Raw genomic sequence first — 24,235 nt, 5'->3', positions numbered from 1 at the left:
TAGAATAACGACTAGCATTAGGACTATAAGTGGAGAGTCTAGGGAATTTCCAATCATAATAGGTGTACATCAAGGATGTTCTTTGAGCCCTTATCTTGAGTATGTAGTAGGCATATTGATGCCATTAAGGATATATACAATAGAATAATGACTAGCATTAGGACTATAGGTGGAGAGTCTAGGGAATTTCCAATCATAATAGGTGTACATCAAGGATGTGCTTTGAGCCCTTATCTTTTTGAGTTAGTGCTAGATGAACATAATAGGAGTGTCCAAAATGAGATTCAATGGTTTGTGCTGTTACAAATGGTACTATCTTGATTGATGAAACCAGAGGTGGATTAGAATCAAAGTTAGAATTATGAAGAGAAGCTTTAGAATGCTGCAATTTTAGGATAAGTAGAAATAAGACAGAACATATGAAATGTAATTTTAGTCATGGTAAGAGGAATATTGGAGAGAAGATTGAACTTGATGGTCAAGAAATTAATAGCGCTACTGGATTTGTATACCTTGGATCTATCATGCAAGTTGAAGGGGAAATCAAAGAAGGTGTTATGCATAGAGTTATACTAGGATGGTTAAAATCGAGAAGTGCTTTGGGCATTTAATATGATCCTAGAATACCCTTAAAATTAAAAGAAAAGTTTTATAGGGCGGCTATATGGTCAGCTATGCTATATGAATCTGAACGTTAAGCAGATGAGAAACAACATATCCAAAAAGTAGGTGGCTGAAATGAGAATGCTAAGGTAGATAAGTAGTATAACATTAAAATATAAATTAAGGAATGAGCATATTTGCAGTAAGGAATTGCACTTGTAGAAGATAAGGGAGGGGCGGCGTAGATGGTTTAAACATTTGCAACGTAGGCCAAATAGTGCATCAGTGGGGAATAGTGAGTTATTGTTAATGGCGCTGGAATTGACCTAAACTAACTTGGAATGAGATAGTAAGGATTTAACAGCCCTTAAATTGTCGGAGGATATTGCTCATGATTGAGTAAATTGGTAAAGGATTCATGTAGCTGACCCACCTAGTGGGATATAAGGGTTGTTTTCTTGATGTTGTTGGCGTATCATTCTGGATAGGGGATTTCTGGAAGAAAGATTTATTTCTTGCTCTTCAGATACGGTATATTGTGGCAGCCAGTAGAGGTTACACAGAGAAGTTTGAATGCTCTTTCCAAGGGATGAAGCCATTCAGTAACCTCCAGCCAGGATCCGGAAAGACAGAACATTAAGGACCAGATTGACAATATGAAATATGGTGCCAGTGGCTGCATAGTCAAAAAAGAGATGGTCTCTGGTTTCCCAGTGAGAGCAGCAAAAAGTGACATAGAATTTTCTGTTCTTTTCTAGGATTGAAGTCTGTCCATCAAGCCCACAAAAGAATGTATAGGAATACAGAATTTGAACCAAATAACTGAGTGCCAACGGACATTAGGAGCTTTTGTCCCAGGCAGTGGTAAAGAAGAAAGATCCAGAAGGAGTTAAAGAGTCCATGTAACTGAATCTTTGGGTTGAAATTGCAAATTGTTTCTAACTTCATCCACTCTACAGGTCATTCTTCTTGGACCACCCCACTGTCCTTTGTATCAAGCAGTAGATTTCCGCTTCCATAGAAATACCCAAGCCATTGGATTGCTAGGTGCCATATCCTGACACAGAGGACTGAGGGGTGCCAATTGTCAAAGAAAAGAGTGGCCCATAAGGGTTTTGAAGCAACTGTACACTTTGTCAAAACATTGTTGATGTTTGAGTTGGCTTAATATTCTTAAGCGGCATGAATCAAAACACAACCTGCAAAGTGCAAAAATTTTCCTGTTTCTGAACTTGTGGTTTGAAGAAATGAACAGTAGTGTTTTTCGCTTCTTAAACTATTTTCTCTGTTTTTCTTTATTTGCAGAAAGCAGTAATTTGAGTTTTGAATATAACAAGGCATGCAGATTCTTTATTTTTTCTCTCTATATTATATTTAAAGTATATTATTTTAAAATAATTTAACATTTTGTTTGACTAATGCCATATTTCTTTTATAGTATTTGAGTGAAAAAAGTGTTGGGAAAAGCCTACTTGAATTTGCATACTACTCATGTATCAGGGGGTACCATTTTAGTGATCCAATGCTTATATGAAATGCTTTTTGTCTTTTAGATTTTGTAAATAGAAAATCTGGAATGTGTGATGCAATGCTTGTATAGTGTTTTGACCATATGTTTCATGAGACCATATAATGCTTGTGAAATCAGGCTAGCTGGCTACCAAGTTATTGAGGAGCAATAGCATATTGAATTTCTCAAGTTTGCTGTTGTGTTATTGTAAATATAATTGTGCTCTTATCATATCCAGAATTCTTCTTTGAAGTGTCTAAAGCATTTGATTTCTGGTGCTCATTCAACCTCTGAAGTTAACTTCTGTCAGGAGCTAAGAGATCAAATATCTGAAGGCAGTAGCAAATCATCTACTATGTACTCAATGATAGAGGTCTCTCTCTCTTTCTCTCTCTCTCCTCTTCCCTCTTTGAGTCTTGTTGGATTGTTTAAACCCAGATTTTGTGGTATGCCCAAATTTAGTTTGTTGATTATGGTTGAAATTGGCATTCTCTTATCTAAAGTTGAAACTTAAATACATTTGAATTTTTGTATTGTACGGAAAAACTCAATGATAGAGGTCTCTCTCTCTCCTGTTCCCTCTTTGAGTCTTGTTGGATTGGTTAAACCCAAATTTTGTGGTATGCCCAAATTTAATTTGTTAATTCAACCATCTAAAGTTGAAACTTTAACACACGTGAATTTCTGTATTGTACGGCATAAAATTCGTTATAGCTTCTATTTCTCATCTTTCTAGTTCATTACTTTTTTTATATTGTTGAGGGTGTTCTTTGTCAGTTATGAATAATTTAATGCATATATTGGTAGCTGCTTCTTGTGAAAATTGAATTTTGATTTGTTATGGTGAATGATGAGTCCATCTGCAAATTAGTCTGTGTATGTGGAGATGTAGTGGTCATTCCTCAACAAATATTACATTGAGTTTTTTAATTTTCAAGTTCAAGTGATGTGGAGAATTGCAAAAATATGATGCCAGGGACAACTGGTGGATACTATTACGTATCATGCCAGAGTTAACTGGACGGAACTGGATATGCAAACATGTTGATACGTATAATGATCTTTGTATAACATCAAGAATTATTAAGATTGTAAGGGTTGATAATAAATTTAATTTATTTTTAATAAAATAAAAAAAATGAATAAATATGGGAGTCATTTGGCTTTATTTTTATGCCCATATTTAATAGGAAAGCTCTTCGAAAATTTATGATGTTGCTGAATTCATATTCATCCATGGTTTTGTGTGAATGACAAAACTCAAGCCTGGTTGGTACGGATGACCCGCCTATATGAATCATTTTCAATTATTGCACAATCTGGTGCAATATTTTATGAAAGTAGGAATTTTATTTGTTTTGTGTGCTGCATATAAATGCATGCCTACAGGAAGAGTGCATAGACATGAAGCCTGTGCGGAATTAAGCAGTTGAATTTAACATTTTATGCTTGAAACAGAATGCTGGGGACTTGGCAGCACATTTTGATGAGAAGAAAACATCCATGGAAGTGGGTAAGCTTTCTAAATGGTTGCTGCCTAAGGGCCTTTGGGATCTTCCTAATCAACTATCGGAAGAGATGGTGCGATGCATGAAAAATATTTTCATGTCTTTAGCTGATTCTGCTATATCATCCAAATCATCGGTATCAGAGAGCCGTTGCTCATCTTTGTCTCCACGTGGACATCTATCCAACTTGTCGTTATGGTCGCAATCTGAACGCTCAATTGTTTCCTCCTGGACGCAGAGCCCACAAATTGATTTACAGTGTAACTTTGCGGTTTTGGCTACAGAAAATGCATGTGATCCCTATAGAGTGCGTGGAAAATTAAGTTGGGCCGATATTGGGAGCTACAAGTTATCAACTGAAGTTTCATGGATGTCAGTTGGGAAGAAGCAACTAGAATATGCCGCGGGAGCATTACGAAGATTCAGGTATGATTATATCTAGTCCTCTGGTTAAATTCTTCTAGCAATAGTTTGACTGGGTTGCCTGCCCCTGTTGGTGTGGGCTTGACCAGGGCTGGGTCAGACATGGGATTTAATTTCCCAATTCATCTGGGTTTGGGATGAGATCAGGTATTGGGTTTCTTTGGTTGCATGTTTTGTATTATTGAGCATTTTTTTTTCATCTTATTTATAAAGGCATGCTTAAAAAATGTTTATAATTAGTGGGGGCCATATTAGAAATACCAATACTTGAGGCATTGCTCTAAAAGCTTATAGCATGACAGTGAAAAGAATTTATTCTGTGACTTGCTGATGCTGGACTGATTGATACAAGTGGGATGCAGGAAAATGAAGGAAACTAATAGGGAAATTAAACAATAAAGTAAAGGGAGAATAAAAATGAAGAAAAAACAGAATTAGGGCTCAGATGTTCAATATTCTAATATACCTCATGGCTACACACCAAGCCTTTATATTTATAGGGTTTCTCCTAATCTAAATAAGGAAAAATCGTTTATGAAATAATAACAAATCCCTAAATAAGGAAGCATAATTGGGAAACAAAAGCCCTAATAAATGACACCTAATTGAAAATTCTTAAATGCTGAAAATTACATAATTACATCCAATCATCCAAAATTATGCCTACACATGTGGTACAAACAATGGTCTCCAAACGTCTTACACATGCTCATACGTGACCTCTTGACGTTCCCCATCATTCTCCATGGTTGGGAAAAAATTGATCTTGAATTCAGAACATTTGAAAAAATGATGACTAATGAATCATAAAAATTAGAAATGAATGATATTATCAGCAAATTTTAAAAATAAGTATGAACTAAAGTGGATAGAGTTGAAGACAAGCTTATTGGGAATGAGAACTTCTACATATGCAGTATCATCACGTCTTTAGCCTTGAACCAATGGATTTACCCATCCTGGATGGCTTAATGTCTGCAATTTCGACCTTCTCAAGTTCCTCTATGGATTCTTTGAGCTTATACCTCAATTTTGGAATGTCCTTTATACCTTCTGATCCTGTTGCTAATACAACTAGTTGCAGCTTTGGTTTTGACACAAGCTCATGAAGCTTCTTCACATTCCTCTCCTCTTCTTCAACAATTAGCTCCTCTTGGCCAATGACGCCATGAGATTTAACAATACTGGAGAGCCTTTGGAGTAGTTTGACCAGTTGTATCTATGGCTTTTATCCACGTACCTACAAGGGCTAGTGATTTATGTTTGTTTACTATTACCCCCCATTTGGTTTTGGAATCAGGGCTGGAATAGAATTGAAAATTTGACCTTGATTCCTATTCCCACGTTTGGTTTGCGGAAATGAGGGTGGAATCACATTCTTGTAGGAATGGTGTTCCCCCATTCAATGGAATGGCGATTCCTCCTCTCAAAGGCAATACTCGTGATTCCATTCTTGACTCCTTGTTTTAAAGACAATTATTATTGTTTTTTAGATAACAAAAACTTCATTAATGCAAGAAAAGAAAATAATTAAGATGGAAAAGAGGACAAGCCATCCTCCTCCGCAGCAAAAACAAAAGTGAAAAAGAACAAAGTATTTACATCAATGCTGCTTTCCAAGCTCTTTGGATATTAGACCGCAAATACCCTTAAAGATCCCCAAAAGAATAAGCCCAAAATGCAGCCAAAAATATCTGAATGAATATGAGAAAACAATGTTTTACTATGAGACTCGACTCTAGCCGAAAATATGTCCTAATATGCTTTCCCAACTGACACGCTGAACACTTAAAATGAGAAATGGACTTGAATATAGGAAAAAATTCGTGTAGTTTTTTGAAGGGATGGATGACCCAAAAGAGAATGTTATTGATCAAGAGAAACACCATGAGTAGAAATTGAAGAAGCTGTATGTCAAGAATTGGATCCACCATGATCACCATCGAAATAGTATATGCCATCCTTCTCAAGCCTTCCACCAATCCTCTTCTTTGTCTGGAGATCCTCAATAGGACAATGAGAAGGAAAGAAGGTCATAAAACAATTACGAGACTTGGTTAATTGACTAATTGATAGCAGGTCCAAGGGAAATTTAACGCAGATGGAAGAGGAATAGAAGGAATTGGGAGATCATTGCCAAAATTAGAAATTGGTGTAACTGAACCATTACCAAGAGTAACCTTAGAGTGTAAAGTAGTGGACTTCAAGGGCTCAAACAAATTAGGACTAACTGTCATTTGAAACGATACACCAAAATCTATAATCCAAGGTGAGGATGAAGAGGCAAGAAGCCCGTTTGTTCCTGAGTGGGCCACAGCACTATATGTGAAAGACTGCATTTGGAATTGTTGAACCATACAAAGATATTGTTAAACTTCTCTCGGTACACATTGGATGATGTACTCAACTCCCCAGTGGAGTGGCTAGCTGCAATTAAAGCGCCAATAGTAGAATCGCCTTTCGCAAGAGACTTATTGGCCCAATCTAGTTTCCCAAGGAGATGCCAACAGAGTTTAATGGTATGATTTTCCTTGCCACAATGTGTGCAAATGCAAGAATTGCCAGGATGAACTCCTCACTGTATTAGACAACTGCTGCCATTACCACAATCCAAATTCCTAACCTCGTCCTCGCCCTCCAAAACTTTCCCTACTGCAGTTAGAGGTAGTATCCATGGCTGACTTATCACGGGAAGGAGCTTGAATAGTCAGGCAGCACACACTAACACAAACAGCACTTTCTGGACTTCAAATAAAAAAAAAAAACCAGTAACTTACAACACTCCAAAATCCAGAACTTCAATAGGCAAATATGACTGCAGAACTGTGCTTACAGTATCCTAGGAGAAATTACTTAACCACCAAGAACATGGCAGATGACAGGAAAGTACTGCAGGCATTTAATAAACAACCTGGCAGCAGCTTCAGGCATTACAGCTGGCGGCAACTGGAAATGGATGCAGAAAAGAACAAGAAATAAATATTTGAACACCAATAGAAACCAACCAGCAACCAGCAATCTGTCAAGATTGCAAGCAATCAATCACGAATACACATTGTCAAAACAGCATCATCAGCAAACCACAGAGTTACAAAGGAACAGCAGCTGCAAGGAACGGTGTGTAACACGTCAGCAAATCACCATGAAAACACACAACTTCCTGCCAAGGATGCTGTACAACCTAACCCATAGGGAGGTGTCCTTAAACAACTCTCAAACCAACCATAAAATCAGATTTGAGGACTGATTAGGGGTGGATAAGGAAAAAACGAAAAACAGAGTATCAAAACCAATTCAGATGAATCAGATTTGAAGGAGGTCAATGCTCTAATACCATGTTGTAGAGTTAGAGATGGAGGAGAGAAGAAGAGCAGGAGAGAAGATAAGAAGAGAAGAAGAGAAAAAGAGAGGAAAGAAGTGTGCAGCAGTTTCCTGGAGTCTACGTACAGCTCCAGTTCTGCTCTCTTATATATCAATAATATTAATAAGGTCTTTAGGACAAAAATATCCCCATTAACACAACCTAATTACTAAAATGACACATTCTCTTCTAACGAAAGTTTTATCCCTTATGCTGTATTGTGTTTGACCCCATTCTCCCCATGAAACTGTTTCATCAAATCACTTCGTTTGTCTTTGTTCACATAGGTGGTTCTCCTCTATGATACTTGAATAGTCAGCAAGATGTTGCTTCCCTTCCTTTCATCCAATATACTAAATATATATATTTTAATTTGTAAGTTTTGAACCCCGGATATGTCTCATCCCACCCTTTTAATTATATAATTATTTTATAGTTGATGACAAAAAGTGAGTTGATTATTTGTTTGCCCCATTGCATCAGAAATCTCACCTTCCCCCATCCTCAACAAAGTCTATCAATTTTTTAGGTACACCAAGGAGCTGATTTCTTTCTCTCCATTTTATGATAGCAAGAGAAGGACTTTTAAGAGAGAATATGGTCTAGGCACGAACAAGAAATCCTCTAGAAAAAATAAAAAGAAACTACTTAAAATAAAATAATATAAAATTAAAGATGCTTATTCAGGCACCCCCCTTTGGAACTTTGTTCGTCATGGTTATGAATTCTTTAAATTATGACTACAAATTCTTCTTTCTAGCATTAGTTTCCCCTACATTGCCAAGCAGAATTTCCTGAGCACCATAGAAAACTAATTTTAACCCAATCTTATATTTGAGATCCTGAGCATCCTCATAATTTCTGGACTTCCCCAACAACTCCTATTCATCAGCAGGATTGGAACCAGAACTATTATGTTTTCCCAAATAAATCCCAAACATGTCAATATCTGAAGCTGAACATATGATGTTGAATTTCCGGTCTGAATGTGTCTTGTATTCCTTTCTAGCCTGAGTTTTTAGTATAATTAAGCACAGCTGGGCAGAGTAAAATGTTATATTTTTCTGTTGGGCATGTTTATGGCCTTGTGACTTTAATGTCTTGAAGTGCATACTTAATAAAGGTGTATTGTGGATCTAGAGCTGATTTATGCTGTTTTGGTCCTTTTTGTTTTTTTTGGCAAAACAGATTACTTGTTGAGCAACTAGCAAGAGTGAACCCCATCCACTTAAACTGCAATGAGAAGCTGGCTTTCTGGATAAACTTGTATAATGCGCTTATAATGCATGTGGGTTCTTTAATTTTTGTTGTATGCTACTTCCAATATTCTTTTTGAACATTGGAGTCAATTTCACAAACCACATTTAGCATGTTTGGAGTTGGAGTTTATTTAATTGCTTTTCAATTTCTAACTTGTGGCCAGGCTTACTTGGCATACGGAGTCCCACGAAGTGACTTGAAGCTTTTTTCTTTGATGCAAAAGGTTTGATTCTTGTGCAAATGCTTCATGCTCTTCTATTTTGTCGCTCATTAGTGGGGCACATGTTTTAGACTAAGAAGTTCAGGCATGGTCAACATTGGTTCAAAAGGCACAAATCTAATCTATACTATATATAAACTAGAAAATTAAGGGCTTTTTGTCTCTCCTTTATATCTTTCTTTCAAATTGTCTTTTTTCTCAAAACTAGCCATGTAGCACACATGACCCTTGCATAATATGTTTTCATTTACTTTTTTTTATTTATAAAATTGATTATAGTTCTTTTTTACTGGCACATCATGTGTGCTCAATCATACTATGTCTTCTTATACTTGAATAAAATTAAATTGGTCATTTTAGGAATATTTAATGAAAGATTGGATATTTTCTATATAAAATTCTAAATAGAAGGAAGTTACTTTGACGAAAAATAAAAGAGTTAGAATTAAGTGTAACATAGTAAATAGAAGAGTGGTTTAACATTAAAAGATAAAGTAAGGAACAAGCATATAGGCAATAATTTAGGCATCGAACCGATTGAAAACAAGATGAGGGTAGGGCAGTTTAGATGGTTTGGGCATTTGAAACGCAGGCTTAGTAGAGCACCTGTGAGGAGGAGTGAGTTAGATATTGTTTCTGGTATGAAAAAGGGTAGGGTTAGGCCTAAAATAACATGGAATGAGGTAGTGAGAAAACATTTAATAGCCCTTAATCTAATAGAAGAAAAGACTCTCAATCAGGTGAATTGGCGAAAAAATATTCATGTAACTAACCCTACCTAGTGGGACTTACAGCTTGTTATTGTTGTTGTTGTAAAGTAAATAGAAGGGAAGCTAAAAGAAGTTATGTGGATCTTATGATCTATGGAATCTCAATAATACTTGTGCTGTGTTTTGATGACATTAGCTGAGTTAAATGTCTTTAAAGCAGAGAAGGAAGAGAAACATTAAAAGAGGGGATCATTTCTGTACCTAAGTACAATATTACTTATTTAAATTGGATTCTTGAAGCATGACTTGGCCCCCTTTTTTTTTTTAAACTTCTTGACTAATGGTGGGAAATGGGGAATATAGGTAGTGATGGGATTTGTTGCATTTATCTGTATTGCCATCAACCTTACTGTTTTGCTAATATTTTTATATGAATATTTTAGGGTGAATAAGAAATGGACTTAACAAAGAAAGAGTTATAGGTAGTAATGGGTTAGTCATGATATATATACACACATGTGAAGTTGTATGTAGTTATGGGCTAGTTATGGAATATGTTGTGTTTTCCTATATTGCCATTAGCTTAATTATTCTATTAATTTTTGTTATCGGGATATCATAGGGATGGTGGATGCCCAAATGGGTAATTTCCTTTCCATGTGTAGAGATACTATAAAATGCCGGCCTCTTCTCCCCCCCCGCTTTTTTTTCAATAAGGAGGAAACAAAAATAATAAGCCTTAAGTTCAATTAGGTGGGATTGGTTACTTGAATCTTTTTCCGCCAATTCACGCAATCGAGGGCAGTTCTCTCGTTTGTCTTAAGAGCTATTTAATCCTTTCACACTATATCATTTCATATTATTTTAGGTCTATCCTTACCCCTTCTATTATCATGAACAATAACTAGCTTGCTCCTCCTACTCACTATGCATTTGCTTGGCCTACGTTTCAAATTCCCTAACCATCCTAACTACCCTTCCCTTATCTTATCTTCTACCTTTGCTATGCCTAACTTATTACGAATATGTTCATTCCTTAATCTATTCTTTAATGTTATACCTTTCATCCACCTTAATATTTGCATTTCGCCAACTTTTACTTTTGTAAATATTTTCTATAAAAAGGAGATAGGGATAAAATGTATAAATTTAACATCTAAAACTATCCACTTGCTAATTTAGCTATCTAAAGTACTCACATTTGTAAGTTGTAATGTTAAAAAATTTAATTATTTTATAGATTGTTTAGTATCTACTTGCATGAGCATTCCGTGTGCTTGATCCCTAGGATCCAAAATGACATTGATTTTTCATTATACTTAATTTTTGGGGGACTTGGTATAATACCCCAACCCCGAAGGATCTGGGATATTTACTTTTTACCATTGATTTACAGCGGAAGTAAATAAACTTAATTATTATTAAATCAGAGCGCTAATTAACCGTATTACAATAATTTATTTTTAAAAAAAAGAAAAAACTGCACAATAGATAATCATCTGGCATCATACTAATATTTCTAATAAATCCTTATTTTTCTATCCCTACCCGCATGCTTGCTATGCCTGATTTCCGATATGCCCTTCAAAGTCATCTGAAATGTAAAATATGATTGGGGTGAGATGATGCTCAGTAAGTAAATAAGATTATTATTAGTGTGTGCCCAAAATGAGCTTTTAAAAATTTCGTAAAAACAATATTTAATACTATAACTTCAAAATTGCTTCTATAATAAATGTAAATAAAAAAATTTCTACATAAAACTTCTACCATCAACTATAACAGTAAAATTTAATAACCATATACTGTGACTATTAAATTAAACTTTTAATTTTAAAACTGTAAAAATATTTAATTATATTCATATATATACTTTTCCTTATATGTTTCCTTTAGATCGTCATTTAGGCACAAGAATGGTCATTTTCATATAAACATATACTTTTCCTTCAAATCATCAATAACTTTGTACACGTAATTAGATATGTATAAACATATATTGTAAAAACCACCCTTAAGTCTGTTAGCCGTAAGTCATGTTTACCCCCATGATTGGGTTGTGCGGTTCGAAGACTGGACTTAGTTGGCTGGTCGACCAAACTAAATCAACGTATGTACATCAAGTGAGATTTTCCTTATTAAATCCTTGTCTGGAACCAGGTGTGCATTCAGGAGAAATCCACTAACATATAACCACTTTGTAAACAGTGTGGGTGCACTCTGATCCGTTTAAATTTTAATCTGCGGTACCGAGCATCTGAGACTTTGAACTTTCGTTGTCATAAGGGGTTTTAAAATCATCTTATTATAATTTATGTAATTTAAAATAATATCGTGAAAATCTCATCTTTACTCATATTTTCATGAAACATGCAACGTAAAAATAAACTCATGCCACACAATTTTTGTGTTAAAAATATTTATTTATTTATTTTTGAATAGAAAGAAATGCTGAAAATTACCCGAGTGGATTAAAACATTTCTTAACCCAAAAATAAATGCACGTATATTAAAAATAAAATTGATATAATTAAATATGCGTAAAAATAAACTTAGGGGAATTTATAAAACTAACTAATATAATCGAAATTTACTTACAAAAGAAAACTCGGGTATAAATTTTAAATAAAAAATCTAACATAATCAAATTTACTTTCCTCTTCTTTTACTTTGTGCTACGAATACAATGACTATCTCGAAGAAATGAGATTGGAAAGAGTGGGTGAGTGAGAATTTAATTATAACCAAAATTCTCCCTCCATTACTAATTCTTTCACTCACTAATCCTTCTCTTCCTTGGAAAATTTTTGTGAAAAATGGAGGTTGAGAGCTTCCTATTTATAGGAAAATTTTGGAGAAGAAATGAAATTTGTAAAAGTTTGGGGAGAGGGGTGAAATTATAATTTTTTTAAAATTAAAGAATGGACATGGGATGAGTTAGGTATGGGTTGAGTATGGGATGGGGATGAGGATCATGCGGGGGAAATGGGAGTGCTTGCCAACACTCCCATTTAATTAATTTTTAATTAATTTACTTAATTAATTAATTAAATTTTATTTATTTATTATTATTATTTTTAAATCATTGTTATTACTTTTAAGTTACGTTTTAGTATTTTTTTTTTGAAAAGAAAGAACTAAATTCGAATTTTGAAAATTCATGTGGGCCCCACACAACTTTGAAACCCAATTGGGTCCTACGTAATTCCAATAGTTTTCATACGGTTTTATGAGTCCTACACAGTTTCAAGACTCATGTGGACCCCCACATGGCTTCGGGACTCATGTTGTGGGTCTGTATAGGATACCTATATTATTATTATTTTATCATATATTTCTACAAATTATATCAGTCAAAACATTATTTTATGTACTTATTTACATATACAAATAGTGTCTACCCTATTTTATCCTATGAAAATCTATATTGACCAGGCCGACCTCCAGGGAGCGATTGAGCCGCAATGGTCTCTGAGCACTCGCTTAGATAAGGTCTTTCTTTTGCATCAAACATGGAATAAAAGATCCTAACAGAGAAACACTTTCATTTTGATACTAACTAAATGACCATTATTATTATTCTATACTTTTTTTTTATTATTTTTGGGTTATTACACTTGGTACAAGTATCATTTTGTTAGACTTCACTTTTGATCAATTTATCAAGTAATCTTTGTTTTGTTATTATGCAGTCCATATTAAATCTGTCCATTTAGAAGAAGCAATCCAAGAACTTTATAAAATTTTCTATTATTTAAAAAAAAAAAAAATGAAATTTCATGTTTCAAAATTTTTTAATATTATTTGAAGGTACTACTTTATAGATTCTAATTTTAAACAAATATACAATTTAATTTGGATTTGTTCAAGTCAGTTTTTAAAATTTTTAGCTATATGTTTAAACTCAAATTTTCCATGTAATTTCTAAAATAGTGTATATTTTTGGAGTTTCATTGCTTTGTTTTAAAAAATTTTAATAAAGATTTCCAAAAGTTAAATTTAAATAATCAAGATTTTCATGATTAAATTTTGGATGAATTTTAAACTTCAAGCCCATATGTTCATAGCCAACCATTCCTTTAAACAGGAGCAATTGTTTCTTTTTTATTTGTTTGGGTCCCATAAGACCTTTTAGAGAATTAGAAATACTAAAGTTTATGCAGATGAACCAAATAGTTAAAAATGAAGACATAGGGGTGAGCATTCGGCCGATTAGTGTAATTCAGTCAATTAACTGAACTAACTGAAAAAAATTGGTTAAGAATTTACCATAACCGAATCTACCGAATTTACCTTATTAACCGACCCTTACCTGACCAAATTGAATTTTAGGTTAATTTGGTTAACTGAATTTAAACGAACCAGATTACAATTATATCTCAAAACTGCATCACGAATCATAATCTCAAATGACTAATCAGAAGATAAACTGATCAAAATATGGCAGAGTAGTAGAGCCTTAGTAACAACCTGAGAGGCGATGGCCACGGTGAGGGAGAGGTGACTTAGGCATTTAGGCAAGGGCTAGGGCGATCGGACGACAAGGGCATATCGACTCAAGCAACTATGCGGGGGCTTCGACGATGGCAAGGGGCCAAGGGTGAGTGCCATGAGGCGACTTGAACCCTCGAAGCCTCAATCTGGGATTCTCGGAGAAAATTAGTCTAGTCGAATGGTGGAGACAATCCAGATGGAGATGACTGGAGATGCTAATTAGTCCAGTTGAGTGGTGGAGACAAATGGAAATGGAGACGACTAGTGATGAAGTCAGAGTGCACACTGCGAAGTGCAAAAATTGGAGACTGGAGACCGATTGGAGAGTGGAGGCTCGCTGGGTGTTGGAGGGCAAAGCCGCAGATGCTGCAAAATGGAAATGGAAACCCTAAAATCCCAAAGATAATCGGTTGAGATTATATATAATTTATATTTAATTATTAATTATTATATAATTCAGTTAATTCGGTTAAGTGAAATTAAATATATCCCAAACCAAATAGAAAATCGATAACCAAAATTGAGACCAAACTGAACCAAATTGTATTTTAACTGAATCGAACTGACTGAATTGGTTTGGTTAATTTGGGTAATTCAGTTTTCACTGAAATTTGCTCACTCCTAAAGACATATTTTGTGTATTCATGTTGACACCTAGAATTGTAAATGAGGTAATCTATACTTGATATGAAAGGCAATACTATATTGAAGAAATGGTCAATGAAACCATGAATTTTTCTTCATCTTTTTTCCCTTGAGGGAGGGGCATTAGAACCATTACATATTTCTGAAGTAAAAAACTTTATAGTTGAAGTTCAGTTTTTTAAAGGGGAATAAGGTTAAATACCTTTAAATTTTTGGGGTGAGGGCAGTTGCCACCCTCTACCTCTGCATGCATCCACTGCTATTATGTAATAGTCTGCACTGTGTTGTTCAAACCCAAGGATACATTTTCTATTTCAAGAAATATTTTGTGTATGCACATTGTTATTGTCCACAATTAGGCAGTTGAACGTAGTTGGAATGTTACTTCTCTAACATTGGAGGTGAACTTTAAACATTTGGGGCGTACTTCATTTAAAAACCTTTTAGAGGCCTCACACAGTTATACGTGACCTCTAAAAGTGGATACAACCATTATGTGCCCCAAGCTAGTCATCTGATTCTTGATGCGCCTGAGAAGCTTAAAGGCACCCTTGTTACTGAGAACAACTAAATGGACCCCTCTGAACCATTGATTTATAGCTCAACTTATAATCAGAGGAAGAACTAGAACAAATAAGGAAATTTAATTAAAAATAAAATTATGACCTTTATTTAATTTTAAAAATAATATTATTTTCGAATACCGTCAGACTTGAAAACTGGACTCTAGTTGATTGATTTTTTTTATTTTTATGATGGGAGCATATTTCTGCTTTTTTAAAAATATTTTGGCAGATGCTAAAGAAACTTTAGTATATGCTTTATAATGTTGAAATTAGGGGTGAGCATTTGGCCAATTTGGGTAATTCGGTCAATTAACCGAATTAATAAAAAAAAATTGGTTAAGAATTTACCATAACCAAAAGGACCGAATTAACCTCATTAACCGACCCTTATCCGATTGAATTGAATTTTCGATTAATTTGGTTAACCGAATTTAGTCGAACTAGATTACAATTATAATCTGAAAATTGCATCATAAATCATAATCTCAAATGAATTCTCAAAAGATAAACTGATCAAAATATGGCAGAGTAGCAGAGTCTTATTAACAACTTGAGAGGCGATGGCCATGGCGAGGGCAAGGAGGGCAAATCGACTTTGGCGACTAGGCAGGGGCTTCGGCGACAACAAGGGGCCAAGGGCGAGGGCCAGCAAAGCAACTCAAACTCTCGAAGCCGATTAGTCTAGTCGAATGGTGGAGACGACTGGAGACGAAGTCGGAGTACACATTGCGAAGTTTGAAACCTAGAGATTGGAGATTGACTAGAGAGTGGAGGTTCCTAGACGTTCGTTGGGCGTTGACGAAAAAGTTGCAGAGGCTGCAAAATGGAAATGGAAATCCTAAAATCCCAAAGATAACCGGTTGAGATTATATATAATTTATATTTAATTATTAATTATTATATAATTTGGTTAAGTGAAATTAAATATATCCCAAACCAAACCAAAAATCGATAACCAAAATTGAAACCAAACCGAATTGAATTATATTTTAATCGAACCTAATCGACTGAATTGGTTTGGCTAATTTGGGTAATTTGGTTTTCACTGAAATTTGCTCACCCCTAAAGACATGTTTTGTGTATTCATATTAACACCTAGAATTGTAAATGAGGTCATCTATACTTGATATGAAGGGCAATACTATATTGAAGAAATGATCAATGGAACCATGAATTTTCATTCTTTTTTTTTTTTTGCCTCGAGGGAGGGGCATTAGAGCCATTACATATTTTTGAAGTAAAAAAAAATTATATTTGAAGTTCAGTTTTTAAAAGGGGAATAAGGTTAAATACCTCTAAATTTAGGGGCTGAGGGCAGTTGCCACCCTCTACCTCTGCATGCATCTACTGCTATTATGTAATAGTCTGCATTGTGTTGTTCAAACCCAAGGATACACTTTCTATTTCAAGAAATATTTTGTGTTTGCACATTGTTATTGTGCTCAATTAGGCAGTTGAATGTAGTTGGAATGTTACTTCTCTAACATTGGAGGTGAACTTTAAACATTTGGGGCATACTTCATTTGAAAACCTTTTAGAGGCCTCACACGGTTATACACCTCTAAAAGTGGATACCACCATTATGTGCCCCAAGCTAGTCATATGATGCTTGATGCAGTTAGATGCTAAAGAAACTTTAGTATATGCTTTATAATGTTGAAATTAGCGGTGACATTTGGCTGGTTCGAGTAATTTGGTCAATTAACCGAATTAACTGAAAAAAATTGGTTAAGAATTTACCATGACCGAACAGACCGAATTAACCTTATTAATCGACCCTTATCTGACCAAACTGAATTTTCAGTTAATTTGATTAACCGAATTTAACCGAACCAGATTACAATTATAATTTGAAAACTGCATCATAAATCATAATCTCAAATGACTTCTTAGAAGATAAACTGATCAAAATATGATAAGAGTAGCAGAGCCTTAGTAACAACCTGAAAGGTGATGGCCAAGGTGAGGGCAAGGTGACTTAGGCGACTAGACGTGGGGAAGGGCAACACGATGGCAAGAGCAAATTGACTTAGGTGACTAGGCGGGGGCTTCAACGACGGCAAGGGGCCAAGGGTGAGGGCCGCGGGGTGACTCGAACTCTTTATGTCGATTAGTCTAGTCGAATGGTGGAGATGATCTAGACGGAGATGACTGGAGATGCTGGTCAATTGAGTCGAATGGTGGAGACGACTGGAGATGAAGACAACTGAAGACGAAGTCGGAGTACACATTGCGAAGTGCGGAACTTGGAGACTAGAGACTGACTGGAGAGTGGAGGCTCCTGGAGGCTCGTTGGGCGCTAGAGGGCAGGGCTGTAGAGGCTGCAAAAAGGAAATGGAAACCTTAAAATCCCAAAGATAACTGGTTGAGATTATATATAATTTATATTTAATTATTAATTATTATATAATTTGGTTAATTTGGTTAACCAAAGTTAAATATATCCCAAACCAAACTGAAAACCAAAAACAAATTTTTAACCAAAATTGAAATTGAACCGAACCGACCGAATTGGTTCATTTAGTTCGGTTTCACTGAAATTTGCTCACCCCTAGTTACGAAAATTTAATCTACCTAAGCAGTAGCATAGCATTTGCTCTGCAGAGTTGGGAACTCTAGGATCTGCACGGTTGCATTGTCTATTTTGTTGGTGTGCCACTGTGCTGGCTGAACTGCTTGAGTGCTTGCTCTAGAATGCACAATTGTACTGATATATTTGGCATCCAAAATGAGTGCAGTTAATTAGACCAAGCACATAAAGCAGTTGGTTCATTATGTTTTCAAAGAATTGGCTCTCTCTTATAATGAATTCAGATGCCCCTTGAATTATGCATAAAATTTGGATGCACTTTTTTAAAGCCGATTTGTATCATTTCAAACTTGGGATCTTTGTCTTTTCTTTTTGTCATTTATCATGTCAGCATCCAACTCTACCCAAAAATATCATTCTTATATTCATCAGTTGTAAAAGTGGGGTCAAGGAGGTCCATTTGCTTGTCATCAGTTAAAAATGATACTGGAGCATTGAAAATGCAATTTCAATAAAGGATCTCATGGTAATTTGGACCTTCAAGTTTTGTCTTATTTTTTGTTTTATTTATTTATCTATTATAAATTGGGATGCACTATAATTTTGCTGGATTTTTTGTTCATTGGCTATAAATAGGGCCAAAGGAAGCAATACAACTCTAATAAAGCCATGCTTGTTTCATTGACTAGTTGTTTGGCTAGAATTGCACTTTGTGAATGCTGTTAAAAATGAAACAATAGTAGTAGAAGCCAAAACATGGTCAACTGAGATTATGAGCTATCAATTGTAATTCTGATTCCTAACTTCACCTAGTGGATGCCAAGTTATTACTTGTTAGTAGAGACCTTCGTATTTATGCAGAAGAGAAACAACATTAATGATGTATAGTTTGTGATTATGGTCGTAGTTTGCCCAATTGTGCCATGAATATTTCTCATGCTAGATTGAAATGATCCCTTTACTCTGTATTGAAGAGCCATTGAACCTAAAACTTGAGTCTGTTGAGGGTTATATTATCGTATACACACCCCTTACATGCAAGCATAATGGCTTAAAGGTGCGGTCCAAGCACAGGCCTCTACACTTTCTGGAGTAATTCTGATACTTATCAAGTAGCCAGTCAACCTAGAACTTTTTTTTTTTTGGCACTAAGCGCTCAACCTAAAAGTTTAAGTTAGATAAGGGTATAAGGTTTATAGTATGACATTGCGAAGGGTGCTGACTATATACTTATGTATCAATTGATTGCTCACTGGCTTCCATTATTGAAGAGCATCTTCTTATGATATCCTTTTTTCTCCATGATGCAGGCAGCATACACTGTAGGGGGGCATTCTTTCAGTGCAGCTGCCATTGAATATGTTATTCTGAAGATGAAACCACCCGTCCATAGACCACAAATTGTATGCGCTTGCTTTTCTGAGGCTGTATGAGTTGATTTACTGCATTTTCCTTCTCTTTAACTTTAGCGTCTTGTCAATATCTTAAGTTTGGCATATTGTCAGGCTTTGCTTCTTGCCCTTCACAAGCTTAAGGTAACTGAGGAACAACGGAAGTTTGCCATTGATGCATGTGAGCCACTAGTGGCTTTTGCTCTTAGCTGCGGAATGTACTCCTGTCCTGCGGTAGATTTAGTATCTTTGCTCTAGTTTCGAGCTTAGCTGTTTCTCATGGTTTTGGTGATGTATGCATGAGTATTTTGGTGATGCAGATAAGGATCTACACTGCTCAGAATGTGAAAAAGGAACTTCAAGAAGCACAGCATGATTTCATACGAGCTTCTGTTGGGGTAAGCAGCAAAGGGAGGTTACTAGTGCCAAAAATGCTACATTGCTTTGCCAGGAACTTTGTGGATGATGCGAAGTTAGCAGTTTGGATATCACATTATTTACCACCCGACCAGGCTGCATTTGTTGAAAAATGCATTTCACAGAGGCGGCAAAGCCTCCTTTGTTCTCGCAACTGTGGTATTCTTCCATTTGATTCTCACTTCCGCTACCTGTTTTTGCCTGACAACATTTCAAGGTGATACTGCTGTCGTTCTACATTTATCTTTGAATGCACCGACTTCGTATGCCAAAGTGTTTTAGCTTGGCTTCAGCTGCGCAGCCGGTCAATAGCCTTGAGTGCTGGTTTTAAGTTGCCTCCAAGTCTTTTTTCCAGTACTCATCACACCGAAGAATGGATTACAGTTATTTTCCTGTGAGTATCCAAATACGGGAAGGTGGATTTATGGGGAAGTGATTTTCCCTACCAGAATTGCGTCTTAGGTTGCTGAGACTGACTCAAATTGGTTGCATCCCCTTTCGCTGAATTGTGGTTTGCTCAAAAATGATGGAAAATGCAGGTAATTCGGGTATTTTTTGTCTCATTGACCATGTGGCTTTTGAGAGCTAAAACTTTTGATCAACGGATGGCCGAACTTCAATGTACTGATCGTTAGTGATTTAATGAGTATTGGCTTCTACAAGGAGAGGCTTTGTACTGAGGTTTGTTTTGTAGATACAGCGCGTTAGTGGCATCATGACTATGGTCACCCTCCCCCCAAACATTGCACAGCCTTCAATTGCCTGGCGTACGTGCACAATCAATCAAAATAATAAGGAAATTATATAGACCTATAAACTTATGAGCAAGAAATAAATTATTTTAAATTTATTGATCGTTTTAGGAACGATGGACAAAAAAAGTGTAGAGTGGATCTTTAATTAATGGCATGCGCGCATCCATTGCATACTTAGTTGCGAAAATAATTTCAAAAATCATCAAAATATTACTTTATTTTGTAAATTATATATATTTGTATTAGAGAGTTGTAAAAAGTGTCTTTATTGTTTTTTGAGTTCTCTATGCAAGTGGTAAGAAATTGGAAAACACTATGCTTTTTTTTTTTGGGTAATTATATTAAAAAAAAAAAGACAAAATTGAAGATCATTGTCCACAAAAATTCTATAGGGTTTTTGATTCTATGAAAGATGATTCAAAATATTTGGAAGCTATTTTAAAAAAAGATTATATATTTAATTTAGTAATACATGCGTTGGTAGAAAGATGGGCTCGTAGGAACTAGTCGAAGATTGGGGTTAGAATTGCTAGATTAACAATGTGAAAGTTGAGGGTTATGATAATTTGGAATATAGGGTTGTGTGACATGACTGATCTTTGTTATGAAACTCGTTAAAAATTGGGCCAAATATTTTGATCCTAAATTGCTTAAGATGTAAGACGATTGGATTCTAAGCATAGGAAATTCATTGATCTATAGAAATGTTACAATAGATTGAGGTGCAAGTAGGAATGTTGTGTTGAAGAGTTTGCAAAGCTTAACTATAGGCCCTTGAAGCACCTCTTGTCCGTTGGTCCTTGCTTCAAATCCTCATTGATCTTTTGTAAACTAAATGCATTTTAGAATCTTGGTGCAATTTTTCAAAATTGTGAGCGCTAAATTGTTAGAATAGCACACTGGTGAATTGAATGAGATTAATAGGATCATTTGGAAAAGGAAATGGAGAAGAAAAGGCTTGAAAAAGGGATGAAAGTTGTCGTGTCCATGATGGAAATGGTTGTTGTAGTTGTGCCTAATGTAGCATGTGCCTTTGTCTCTTCCTAATTCATGTGCAATCTGAGACTCCTAATAAATTTCAATAGGATTTAATCCTTTTTGTGTGTTGGATTGTTCCCAACCTCAGAAAACTTTGGGCCGCCATAGCTGTCATGACCCTAGTGTATTTTTGGCACGTGACGGGTTGTGACTCTATCTAAAATCTAATGGGGTCACTAGGCTTAGGCAATAATTTGTCTTATAAATTATCATTTGAAACCAAGTTATACGCCAATATATATATATATATATATATATATATATATATTTATATTCCATAAGCAACTAAAAATGTTTTTTATTAACAAGCTCTTTACATTGGGTGTACTTTTCATACAATATTTTTCTCACTCCCTAGTCAATGTACATAATGGTTGAAAACTAAATGCACGCTTAATATTCTTATTGCCTTCTTGCCAACTAGTAATATATGTCAAAATAGTAGTATTTGACATAGTAGTATTTTGGAGAACCTAACAGGTGGAGTTCTCCTTCAGTTTGAACCTGAAATCATTAAGGAATAGGATGAGCAACCACAAGCTCAGTAGACATTCTTAACTCCCCTTTATTAAATAAGGATAACACATGATTTCTTACATGTATGCGTGATCATAAGGTACATGAACACAATCTTTATTCAAAACAATTTGTTCATCAAAAGTGAACAATGCAAAACATTCAAATAGTAGGAATTTGCACATTTTTTTTCCCCAACATAATGTGGAAATACTAACAAGTGTCGAATTATAGCTTGGCCAACCACCGCTTAACATGAAAATGCTAACAAGTGCCAAATTCCAATTTGGCTATCAACTGCTTAATACAGAAATACCATTCAGAGGTTTAGGGCCTTCACCCAAGGGAGACACAATCCCTAGTTGCTCAAATTCCATAATATCATAGTCACAACAACACATGGTGGCATCTATTTCATGCAATAACAATTCAACATATGCATACACAAGATTTTTCATAGCAAGTAAAACCATCATCCTTATAAGAGAAATATCTATCACGTTAAAATTTCTCAACTAAACAAGAAATGCAACTATGATAACCAAAGAAATATATATGTATCATGCAACTATATTAAGTAATTAGAGATAACAAACTTAAATCTTCTTGATTAGGATTCAACTTTTATACAAGTTTCTACCATTGTTTCCCTTAAATACCCAAAATCCCTAGGCGACTAAATGAAAATTAAGAACACCTACTTTGATTTTCAAGTTCTTCAACTTAGTCTAAGTTCCCTTATGAATTTCCTGCATTTTCTCTGAATTTCCTTAATTTTCTGTAAATTTCTCTCTCTCTCTCTCTCTCTCTCTCTCTCTCTCTCTCTCTCTCTCTCTCTCTAAAAGTAGGGTTATTCTTTTCTATGTTTAGGTTGTTCTGTAGGCTAGAAAAGTTAAGATAGCAACTCGACACATGGTAGGACCATAGCAGCTGGTGGCAGTAGGGGGACCTCAAGTGCTAATAGTTGTGCACTAGGTGTTTGCTGCTGGTTTTTTAGAACTGCCAGGTGGCGGCTGCTAGTTTGTAGTGTTGCCAAGTGTCACACCTAATTTTAGCATGCCTTATCTTCTTTTTTTTTCCCTCTCTCTGCCCCAACTCTTATGCTATTTATGTTTTAGTTTGGCCCTCATAATTTTCTTTCATCTAAGCCCCTCATACCACTAATAAGTGAAAAGGAATTTCCAATATTAGTTAACACAACTCAAATAAATGAATTACATGACTATTATGAAGTAATTTATTGAGAAATAAAGCAAGTCATGCTAATTTTTCAAATTAGTTTAAATTTATGGTGACCTAAAGGGTATGGTTAACACAATAGTATTATAAATATGACCCTGGGGGAACCCTATAAAGATATTATAAATTAGAGGAGAGGGGACACGAGCTAGGAACTAGGGACAAAAGAAAATATGGAAAAATTATGAGAGAAATTATAGATGATTTGAAAAAATCAATGAGAGCAGAGGGAAGAACTATCGAAACAATCCTCATTCTTACATACTCAAGTCAAGAAGTGTATTCTACTGATCTTATATCAATATTATTGCAAAATATGATGCTTTTTTTTGGGTGTCTTGAATGTTCTAATGTTTGTTATAGTAATATTTTCTTGATAAAGGACTAATGCATGCTTAGATTTTCCTCTCTTCTATTTGAATATCCTCCATTGATCCGAATGTCTAGAAAAGCATGGTGTAAGGATTGAGTTGAATGATCATATTTTGCATGTATGTGATGTATAATAATGTGCAAAAACCTATGTGGTTGTGCATGATAATTATTTTGCTCTACTCCATTGAAGAGATAAACTATTATGAATTTGATTTGTTGACCTAACTAGGCTTTTCAATCCTGTTTTGATGATAACAAAATGAAGGATACTTTAACATATGATATTAAGTGATGTGTTATAGATAAAAGAACTCTCAAGGTTGATAGGTTGAAACTCAATGTTAATCTAATGAAAGCTCCTCAGAATGTTGAAGGCAATGAATGACAAATGAAGAAGTTTAAGGGCAAGCAAATCCAGAGTCAAAAGTGAACCTCAAAAGGTTGAAGGAGTTAAGAAAACCATAACTAGAAGAACTGTTGTAAGTACTTCAAAGCCAAATGCTAGTTTGATATGTGAAGCTCTCATAAGTCAAAAGAAACTAATAAACACCTTGTTAAAAGAGCTTAAAATATGTTTTTTCTTTTTTTCATTTTGAAGCTCATTAGGCAAAGAGACTTAGAGACTTTAGTTTAAGTCTTGAAACACATTTTTCAAGGTTAAACAAGTTAATATT

General features: G+C 35.1%; 1 protein-coding gene across 14 annotated transcripts in view; it reads left to right on the top strand.

Moving 5' to 3' along the window:
• LOC131158225 (uncharacterized) overlaps nt 1-20,455 on the top strand; it is a 46,312-nt gene extending 25,857 nt beyond the window's left edge. For 7 of the 14 annotated variants that reach the window (XM_058112939.1, XM_058112937.1, XM_058112936.1 and 4 more), the window contains 7 exons: nt 2,352-2,486; nt 3,572-4,047; nt 8,594-8,693; nt 8,829-8,888; nt 19,141-19,233; nt 19,336-19,455; nt 19,542-20,455. In XM_058112939.1, coding sequence (XP_057968922.1) covers nt 2,352-2,486; nt 3,572-4,047; nt 8,594-8,693; nt 8,829-8,888; nt 19,141-19,233; nt 19,336-19,455; nt 19,542-19,859 — 1,302 coding nt within the window. In that variant the 3' untranslated portion in view covers nt 19,860-20,455. The remainder of the gene's footprint in view (nt 1-2,351; nt 2,487-3,571; nt 4,048-8,593; nt 8,694-8,828; nt 8,889-19,140; nt 19,234-19,335; nt 19,456-19,541) is intronic. The other 7 variants (XM_058112944.1, XM_058112942.1, XM_058112943.1 and 4 more) reach the window with 4 other exon arrangements.
• The last annotated feature ends 3,780 nt before the right edge of the window (nt 20,456-24,235 follow it).

The sequence above is a fragment of the Malania oleifera genome, chromosome 6 (assembly GCF_029873635.1).
Source record: "Malania oleifera isolate guangnan ecotype guangnan chromosome 6, ASM2987363v1, whole genome shotgun sequence".
NCBI classification, from domain to species: Eukaryota; Viridiplantae; Streptophyta; class Magnoliopsida; order Santalales; family Ximeniaceae; genus Malania; species Malania oleifera.
The sequence above is the reverse complement of the archived record's forward strand: the minus strand, read 5'-3'. Positions and strand labels throughout refer to the sequence as shown.